At 63.6% G+C, this 10,238-nt stretch overlaps 1 protein-coding gene across 1 annotated transcript in view; it reads left to right on the forward strand.

Moving 5' to 3' along the window:
- The window catches only part of SLC12A9 (solute carrier family 12, member 9), a 6,900-nt gene extending 2,594 nt beyond the window's left edge, over nt 1-4,306 (forward strand). Inside the window, exons 8-12 of the mRNA XM_010573108.1 lie at nt 34-158; nt 1,492-1,684; nt 1,857-2,031; nt 2,871-3,017; nt 3,465-4,306. Of these exons, the coding sequence (XP_010571410.1) occupies nt 34-158; nt 1,492-1,684; nt 1,857-2,031; nt 2,871-3,017; nt 3,465-4,306 (1,482 nt within the window). The remainder of the gene's footprint in view (nt 1-33; nt 159-1,491; nt 1,685-1,856; nt 2,032-2,870; nt 3,018-3,464) is intronic.
- Nucleotides 4,307-10,238: the final 5,932 nt, after the last annotated feature.

Here is a 10,238-nt window from a genome sequence, read left to right on the forward strand (position 1 = left end):
TGTGCCCCCCCCCCCCCCCCATGCTCTCTGCAGCTGGTGCTTTTCTCTGGGAAGCTCAACACCATCGCGGGGGTCGTGACCACCTTCTTCCTCCTGGTTTATGCCACTGTCAACCTGGCCTGCCTGGCACTGGAGTGGGCATCGGCCCCCAACTTCAGGTACCCGCTGGCACAGGGGAGGGAGCTTGTGCCAAGATGCTGGGCAGGCACCTGTCTGTCCGTCTATCTGTGGTTTTCCTGCCATCCCTGTGCCTGCTGCACCTTGGTGGGGCAGAGATGCTGAGCACCCCTCTCCTGAGCATTACTGGGGGCAGAGATGCCCCATCCCTGGGGAGGGAGAATGGGACAGGTCCCAGTGTGGCAGCACTGGCTTGGCACAGTCCCCATGCCCTGGCACCCCTTTGCTGAGTGGGTACAGATAAATCCAGCACCACTGGGTACTACCCACCTCCTCCCCTTAGGCTTTCCAAAGGTAATTTATAGCCTGTGCCCAGCCGGCATCCCCCGGGCAGCTTGCCAAGCAGTGATGGAGCCCACTTTCCATTAGCACTAATTAAACTAACAGAGAAAGGGGAGGGAGGGAGGGGGATCCTGGGTGGGAGAAGGAGAAAAGATCTTCCGGGAAGGAGGAGTGTGCGTGGCAGGCAGCCCCAGCCTGGGGCGCAGGGCGTGGGGTACCCTGGTGCAGGGCTGGCCTGGCAGGGCTGCCCAAATCTGGGCAGGAGAGGGCGTGGCAGGGTGGCTGGGGGGAGCCTGATCTCCCTCCTGGGTGATGCATGCTGCCCTCGGTGCAGGGTACTGTGACTCCAAAGCAGGGAGGGTCCCCCAGGTGGGACAGAGGTGGTGCCTGAGCAGGGCTGGGTGGCACTGCCTGGGGGTCTCCCAAAGTGTCCCATTCCCAAGGGAGGGCTGGTGTCTGTGCCAGACTGGGGCTTGGCCCCCTCCAGCTGCTCCCTTGGCTGGACATGGATGGGGCAGGATCGGTGCCTGGAGGGAGGCTGCTGGGGTGGGTGGTGACGGTCCCCTCGCCCACCCCACATCTGGTGCCTCCCCCTCCCCACACTGAGGTCTCCATCAAGCGCAGCAGAAAAGGATTTTAATTACCTTTCAGGAAAAACAACAATTAGAGAAAATAACAGCTTCTCGCCTCCCTGCACCAGGCTGAGTGGGCATGGCAGCTGTTAGCGCTGCCATGCGCTGCCCGGCACTATCTGGCCCCTGGGATGTGCCAGGGCAGCGCCAGCCCCATAAACATCATTATCCCTGTTTGCCAGGGGCTGGCAGCAAGGGGCTGCCCAGTGCCCTGGGAGGTACCGTCTCCCCTCTGTGCCCTCTCCCGCAGGCATCTGGGGTGCCCAACATGCCCTGTGCTGGCACAGTGGGGTTCACTGGGGGTGGCTGGTGTGGCATGGTGGTACAGCCCCCCTCGCTATGCCCACCCCACAGCTGGCATGGGAACCACGCGGTAATGGGTGTCTCCTCCCTGCTCCAGGCCCACCTTCCGATACTTCACCTGGCACACGTGCCTGCTGGGCATCGCGGGCTGCTGCGTCATGATGTTCCTCATCAGCCCCGTGTCAGCCTCGGCAAGTCTGGGCTTCCTCCTCGTCCTCCTCCTTGCCCTCCACTACCTCTCGCCCAGCAGCACCTGGGGCTACATCAGCCAGGCCCTCATCTTCCACCAGGTGAGCCCTGCCCTCCTCTGCTGTCCCTCTGTGGGGTGGAGAACCGGTGTCCCCAGGCTGATGTCCCCGTAGCAGCTCCATCCTGGGTGGTGTGTCCTCGGGGCTGGCATCCCCATGGGGTGGTTTTTTGGAAGAAGGAGGGTTCCTGACCTGCAGCCCTCCCTCCCTCCAGGTGAGGAAGTACCTGCTGATGCTGGATGTGCGGAAAGACCACGTCAAGTTCTGGCGCCCACAGATGCTGCTGATGGTGCAGAACCCACGGGGCAGCGCCCGCCTCATTGACTTCGTCAATGACCTCAAGAAGAGCGGCCTCTATGTCCTGGGCCACGTTGAGCTGCAGGACTTGGGTGAGGGTCTGCACTGTCCCTGGCGCTGGTGGCCTCTGCCCCTCGCTGTCGTGCCAGGGGCATCCCAGAGTCCTTGGGGTGATGCTGCCGCCCAGCTCCTGGGTGGGCACAGCAGGGGAATGTCAGCATTTTGGGCACACGTGTGGCACCTTGGGCTTGGATTGGTATGGGGGACATAGGTGGCTTGTGTCTGTCCCACATCTCCTGTGCACACACACTTGCACGTGTGCTGCAAACTTGCACATGTGTGTGCTCATGTATTCATCCCTGTGTGTGCACGTGGGGGTCCTGTATGTGTCAGTGCTGGTGTGCACACTTGACACGTGCCACCCAGGCTCCTCTGAGCCCCTGTGCAGCATGGTTCTGTTGCACAGGTCAGTGCCTGCGCACACCCGGCACGTGTGTGGGTGCACACTCGGCACATCCTTGCACATGTGTGTGCCTGTGTTCATCTGCACCTCGTGCCTGCTGCTGTGCGTCCTGTGCTTCAGGCGTGTTTGCACCCTGACGTGTGTTGGCTTGCACACATGTGTTCCCTGGCACATGCCGTGGCCATCCCCATCCCCACCCCAGCGGATGCACGGGCTCTGCTCCCCCCTCCGCCGTTGCCTTGGTGACTAATGGCCTGAAATTGGGGAGAGGGGATGGGGCTGCCTGGGTATTTTTTATATATTTATGTATGATTTCATATCTCTGGCTGGAAGCACCTGCTTCCACCCTCCCTGGGGTGGGCACAGGGGTTGGCACTGATTTTGCAGGAGGGGTGCTGCGGGGACAGCGGGGTGATCCCCCGGTACAGAGTACCGGACGCCCTGATGCTATTCTTGCTCTCCATCCAGACGCGCTGCCCTCGGACCCACTGCAGCCCCAGCAGGACTCATGGCTGAGCTTGGTGGACAAGCTGAACGTCAAGGCCTTCATCAGCCTCACCCTTGCGCCCTCGGTGCGGCACGGTGTCCGGCAGCTCCTCTTCACCTCTGGCCTTGGTGAGTGGTGCCCAGGCTGGGCACGGGTGAGGGTCCATCCTGCTGCCCCTGTGGGATGAGAAGTGCCAAGGGGTTTGGAGGCACCTGGATGGGCGATGCCAAAGCCAAGCTGGGGCTTGGAGGCATCTGGGGTGAACAATGCTGAAGCCATATTTGGGCTTGGAGGCATCTGTGTCTGCAGTGTTGAGGGGCTTGAAGACACCTGGATGGGCAATGCCAAGGGGGTTGGAAGCACTCGGTGTGGGCAGTGCCAAAGCCAGGCTGGAGCTTGGAGAGGTGTTGGGTGGGCGGTGCCAAAGCTGAGTTGGGTCTTGGCAGCATCTGGGTGCGTGATGCTGAGGGGTCTGGAATCACCAGGGTGAACAACGCCAAAGCCAAGCTGGGGCCAGGAGGGCTGGCGGGGCCCTCCACCTCTGCTCAGCCGGGCTGGCGCCGTCTCTCCACCAGGCGGGATGCGCCCCAACACCCTGGTGCTGGGCTTCTATGACGACGCGGCACCGCAGGACGGTCTAGCCCGGCACCCCGCCTTCACCAGCGCCCGCGAAGAGATCCCCCTGGGCTTCCCCCCTCTGCGGGCGCCCGCCGACCCCAAGCTGCTGTCAGCCCGGGAGTATGTAGGCATTGTGGCTGACGCCCTGAAGATGCTTCGCAACGTCCTGCTGGCCCGGCAGCTGGAGAGCCTGGACAAGGCCTGGGAGCTGCGGCGGGCCGCCAGCCCCCCGCCCGCCATCCACGTCTGGCCCGTCAACCTGCTGCGGCCCGACAGCGCCCGCTACGCCGACACCTGCAGCCTCTTCCTGCTGCAGATGGCCTGCGTTCTCAACATGGCGCGGGCCTGGCGCCGGGCCCGCCTGCGCCTCTTCCTCTGCGTGGAGGCGGGTGCCATGCCCCATGCCCAGGAGGAGAAGCTGCGCCAGCTCCTCAAAGACTTGCGCATCCAGGCCCAGATCCAGCTGGTGCCCTGGGACGCCGTCACCCGCCTGCACTGGCAAACCCGCCGGGGACCCCCGGGGGGACCGGCACCCACGGGCGAGGAGGAAGAGGAGGAAGGGGCCGTGAACTTCCCAGCCAATGCCACCCAAGTGTCAGATGAGTACGTCTGTGCCGCCAACAAACTCGTCCTGGAGCAGAGCCCCGCGCCGGCCGTGCGCTTCCTCTACCTGCCGCGGCCGCCGGCTGACACCAGCCTCTACCCGCTCTACCTGCACCAACTGGAGCTGCTCACCCGCGGGCTGGGCCCCACCGTGCTGGTGCACGGGGTGAGTGCCGTCACCAGCACCCAGCTCTAGGTCACCCCACCGGCTCCCGTCCCCCCCCCGGCTCCCTGCACCCTCCTTCGCCCAGTGCCTTTAGCAGCCCCACCCTGGGGCTGTCCCCAGCCCCGGTGTCCCCACCCTGGTGCACAGGGAAGGGTCGGTGCCCCACGCTGGGAGGTGGGTGCAAGGGGAGGGGGGTTGTTTTTTCTGGGGGGGGGGTATCTCCTGCAGAGGATTAAAGCTGCCCTGGCGGGATCCAGGCACAACCCTGGTGCTGGCCAGGCAGCGCAGTGCATTCACGGTGCCTTTTCTTTGAGGGGGTGGGGGGGGGATAGCAGGGTCCCAGGGGGTGCCAAGCACTGGGAGCCCCTTGGCTGCACCCTACATCTCCCCTCCCTGTGCTTTCCCCGTCCTGCAGCCCCCACCCTCTCCTCCGCCAGCTCCTCCAGGCACCCAGCCAGCAGCGGGGATTGATTAAAGGCAGCCTCGACCTTGGTGCCCCAGCTCCCCGCCATCCTCCCTGCCTTTCATTAGGAAAAATTAAATGGGAAGGGGTGGGGGAGGGGAGCCCGGACGCCTGGGTTCCCTGTGTGAGGCTGGGTGGTGGTGGGGGGAGCAGCCGGGTGCTGGCGCTCGTGGCTGCAGGGTATGGTACCCCAGATCTTGTTCAGCACCCCCAGTGCTGCTGGGTGGGGGCACTGGATGCTTTAATCTGTAGGCCCCCCCCCCCACCAAGGTCTGAGTCCCTGGTCCTGGCAGGGAGGGGAGAAATTATTTGGGGGGGTGGGAGGGTGGCCTCACCCTGATACCTGCATCCCCTGGCTCTGGGACATGTCTCATGGGGTATTGCTGCCTCCCCTCACCCATCATGACCTGCACGGGGGAGCTGGTGTTGCCCCCTGCCCCCTCCTTATTGATTAGAGGAGGGCAGGAAATTGCCTGGGCGCTGGACGATAAATCCATTGGGTGCCTGGCAGGCGGGCAGCGTGCCCAGGCGCTGCCTGATGGATCGCTTCCTATTAACCCCAGCACGGGGGGGGGCTGCTCTGGGTCAGGCTGGGCTCCAGTGGGGGGGACAATTGTGGCACTGCTGCCTGCACCCACTCTCGCCAACCCTGGCACTGCCAGCTGGCAGCTCCGCTTGGCCGGAGGGCTGCAAAAACCCAGGTGGCTGGGTGCTGTTGGGGGGAAGGAATGGGGGGGCCCCCCCCCTTGCTCCCCACATTTTGCAGTGGATTGTGCCCGAATTTGTGCCCAAATCCCCACCCCAGCGCGTGGGCAGGGGGCTGGGGCTGGCTTTGCTCCCTGCTGTGGGAGGTGGGTGCCCCGGGGTGGGCACTGTGTGGCCCGCGGGGTTTATTTACAAACAGGCGGGAGCTGGCACAGGGCAGCCGGGCACCACTGGGACCCGGCGGCCTATAATGTTAATTATCACCACGTAATTAAAAGCCCATAAAAAGCCTCACACTTCATTAAATTAAAGCTTCCCCGCACTGTGCCAACGGGCTCTAGCAGAGTTAACCTTGGCCGTGCCAAGCACCAGCTCCACTGCAGCTGGGGGCCCACGACTGGGAGTATATGGGACCCAAGGCTGGGGGCGTGCAGCCCCCCATGGCGTTGTAGGGGGGTTCAGCATTGCACATGCACGGGCACCCCCCAACACCATGCATCACCCCTGGGCCACATGTGCCTGGGCGCACACGGGGAGCGCACCCGGCTGGACACACGGTGTCACACGCACACGGGGATGCTGTCCCACTCGGAGATGCCCACATCACATGGACACGTGTGCCCATGCCACCCCTACAGACACACCATCACGCACACTGGGACATGGGCAGGGGGCTGACACAGGTGCACACCCAGCTGTGCGCACACAGCGTGCATGGCTGCTGCAAAGGCAGCACCGCACGCCGGCACGGCAGCTCTGGCACACCGGCTCCGGCGCACAACACCCACGCAGCGCACACCTACACAAACAGCATTTCTTCCTCCCTCTAACATACAGACAGGCAGACAAACAGACACACACCCTGCATCTTCTCCAGGCTCCCACCCATCGCCGCAGGTGCCTGGAGAGGTGATAGGCTCCTTGGAGAGCAACCATCTGTGCCTGCCCCTCTGTGCCTCAGTTTCCCCATGGGCTGGGCTGGGGCAGGGGAAAGGGGTGCATGGGAGACCCCCAAACCCTCCTGGTGGCTGGGTGCCCTGGATCAGGGGTGCTGTGTCTGGGGGGATACAAAGGGGGGGGGGGGGCAGCACACAAGGAGGGGCACGTATGCACAGGGGGAGTGTGTGTGTATGCGTTAAGGGGGATATGCACGGACTAGGAATGTGCGTGTGCATGTGTGCACAGAAGGGGTTGCTGTGCTGAGGGGGTGTATATGTGCACAAGGGGCTGTGTACATGTTCACAAGGGGTGTCTATAGCTGCACATACATTGGGGTGTATATATACCCACTCCTAGATGCGACGCACTGATGTGCACACAGGGCTCAAGAAGGGGGGGGCAGGGGAGCACACACACCTGTGAACATAGGGTGTGCAAACTGGCACATGTGTGTGCCTAGTACCCCTGGGCACTGCTGCCAAGCAGGGCTGTGGGCAGGGGCCAGCCAGGGGGCTGTGGGGTGCAGGGGCTGGCCGGGAGGTTAGGGGGGCAGGTGCCGGCGGGTGCCTGTGCCCCAGCCCTGCGGGGGTGGGCAGCCAATGGAGCCTCGGCTATTTCTTGGAAATTTCGCAGCATTCATTTCAGTGCAAATAAAAGCTGTCATTGCCGGAGAAATGATACTGATCGGGGTCTGAAAAGACAGCAAATTACCCGCCTGAAAATGCACCGCTGGAAAAAAATGCATATTAAACACACAAAAAGGCACTTTGCCATCAGCCGCGCTTCCCCCGCCGCTCCAGAATAACCACACTTTACATAATTCTCCCTCTCCACCTCCGAATTAATTTCGCAGACAGAGGCAGAGGCAACCCTCTGACAATAGCAGAGGGGAGACGCGGCGGCGGCAGTGGGGGGGAGCAGGGCTGGGGGCTGCTGGGGAGGCACCTGGCTATGGGCTGGTGGCACAGTGGGTAATGGGATGCCAGGGTTGGAGTTGGGGGGGATCAAGAGGTTTGGGGGGGACTGAGGGGTTTGGGAGGGTTGGGTCCATGGGTTAGGATTGTGGATGTGTCCAGCTGTGGGGTAGAGTGCTCCTGTTCTTCCCCCCTTGGGTGCTGGGGATGGGGTCCTTTTGGGGTCGGGTTTGTGAGGTGATGCCCACATCAGTGGACATGTCTTGGGCCAAGTGTTTCCTACAAGGGACAATCCCTCACCCCCTACCACTGGTGTGAGCCTGCTGTGTGCCCACCCCAAAGCCTGGCACCCTCCCTGGAGGCCGGCAGGCCCTGGTGGGGTGCACATACCCAGTGTGATGGGGACCCCTGTGCACCCCCCCTGCCCTGCTCTCCTACCTGCAGTGCCAGGCACACGGGTGCGCCCAAAGGACACTGTGAGGCCATGCTGCCCACCCGGGTTGACACCCCCAAACTAGCACCCCTTTAAGAAACCCCTGGGAACCTGCCCCCCTGGGCACCATGCCTAGCACCCCAGCACTGCCGAGGGGGAGCAGCGGGTGTAGTGGGGGGTCCAGCAGCAATGGTGGGACTGCTCGGCACTGAGGGGCTGGTGAAGGGGAGGGTGGGTGGAGTAGGTTGGCACCGCGCTGCTTTGCATTTTCAATGACAGACCCATGCCGGGTGCTCGGAAGAGTGGAAAAATCTTATTTGTCACCTGCTGGCGGTGCGCGGAGGCTCCCGCGCCGCGGCTAATCTCGGGGAAAATGAGGACGCCAGTGGGGTGGCCTGCGGGACGGGCAGCGCAGAATGGGACTGGTGAAGCGAGTGCTGTCCCGGGCCCTGCTCCGGGTCAGAGCCACGGGCCACAGCACAGGCAGGACCCCGGGGTCACACCAGCCTGGTGATGCCTGGATGTATTGGCACCGTGGCACAGATCCTGCCTGCTGGGGGTGTGTGGGCTGGGCAGCGCTCGTGGGCATCCTGGAGCAAATGCCCTGTGCCCTCAGCCCTGCCTGCAAAGGCACAACCTCTTTTGCTTCCATCCCAGCTTCAGGAGCAGCCGCCTGCCTCGCAGTGCCAGCTCCTCAGGTTGGCACTGCCTGCGCATCCTCTTGGAGCATTTTTTGGAGATTTTTTTGGGGGGGAGTCGGCACTTGGAAGTGGGTGCAGGCACTGCCTAACCTCCCATATCTGCACGTAGGTGCCCGTTCCATGCCTGCCGTACCCCTCCTTCTCAAGATGCCAACTCCCGTGGGACACCGCAGCGCTCTGCGGCCGGCTCAGATTTATCCATTATTTTATATCCACACGCCTTTAATTTTTACAGCCCTGTTGGAGCAATACCCAGGGCTGTTAATAATGCCAGCCCCCTCCCCCCCCGCCAAGTGCATCCATCATGCTCCCACCAAGGTGCCAAGCGGGTCTCGGGGCCGGGTAAGTGCAGGCATGGGGAGGCCGGTGCATGGCACCCAGCCCTGTGCCCCCACTCTCCAGCCAGCCACCCAGGTGAGCGGCAAGGTTGGGCACCCCGTGCCCACCCATGAAGCAGCCTGGGTCCGGGTACCCTTGCACCCACCCCGCTGGGGCTGGTGGTGCCTGGCTTCTTGGAGTGCCAATCTCTCTGGTGGGATTCACGGAGCCCCTGTGCCCTGGCATGTGCCCCAGGAAAGCTTTGCTGTAACACGTGGTGGGGTGTGTGAGCGTGCAGGGTACATGTGCCTGTAATGGGAGCTGGATGGCAATGCATGTTTGAGGCTGGGGGGGGGCAGACATAACATGTGTGTCTGTACTCATGCATGTCGGTGTACATGGGTGTACATGTGATGTACATGTGTGCCACTACCTGTGTGTGTGATGTTGCATGTCTCAGTGCTGCAGTAGGCACCTTGCCTGGGCTGTGCTCAGCACCCTGGCACCCCAGCATAGGAAAGCGCAGCCTCAGCCACCCCAGGCAGTGAAGGCTGTGCCTGCGACCAGTCCATGGTGTCCACAGGACAAGACAGTGGGTCCCACGCCAGCTGAGCCACCCATCCCATGCCAAGCAGGGTCCCCATGCCACGTGTAGCATAGCACCCAGTATGTCCTGCCTGGGGCTACCACCCCAGCACTCAGAAAGACCCAGGGCCCTCTCCGAGCACCCAGGGCTGTGCAGGCACGGGGGGGGGGGGGGGGGGGGGGGGGGACGAGGGTGGCACGCACCCCCGAGCATGGCAGGCAGGATGGCCGTGCGGGGCTGGGGAGCGCGGCCTCTGCAGGGGGCCACCGCGGGCGGTGGGAATTGCTGGGCTATAAATCTTGCTGGGCCCCCCCGTGGCAGAGTGGCTCACGATATTTATGTTGGGGATTTATCTGCAATGCAGTTTAATATTCCCGGACCTTCGCGTGTGTGCGTGTGTGTGTGAGTGCATGGCCCCCTCCCCATTCCACCCCGTGCCACCCCCATGCCCACCCTCTCACCCGGAGCCTCCCAGGCTCCGTCTCCTGCCCACCCACAGCCCTTTCTCCTTGCACCCACTCTGGCAGAACGGGACGGACCCCCAGGGTGCCCGGGCACGGCGGGGGGTGCCGAGCCGCCGGGGTGCTCCTGGCACAGGCCGCCGGCCGTGCCCACCCGTGCCCCTCCTGGGTGCCAGGCTGCCGGGGCGGGGGGCAGCAGGGTCCCCGGACGGGGGGATGCCAGGCGGAGTGGCACTGCCAGCCCTGTGCCAGGCCCCCGGGGTGGGGGGCCCGGGGACCCCCCTGCCCTGCCTCCCCGCCGGCGGGGATGAGGTAAGGCTGGCGGGTGGCACAGGGCTGCTCCATTTGCATAATAATCTCGTTAATGGAGCCTGGCCTGCGGGAGAGCCGGGCTGGAGACACCACCCCCTCCCCGCCCCGCTGCCTCCCTCCGGCCCCGCCG

The sequence above is a fragment of the Haliaeetus leucocephalus genome, unplaced genomic scaffold (assembly GCF_000737465.1).
Source record: "Haliaeetus leucocephalus isolate CR32 unplaced genomic scaffold, Haliaeetus_leucocephalus-4.0 Scaffold362, whole genome shotgun sequence".
Lineage (NCBI taxonomy): Eukaryota > Metazoa > Chordata > Aves > Accipitriformes > Accipitridae > Haliaeetus > Haliaeetus leucocephalus.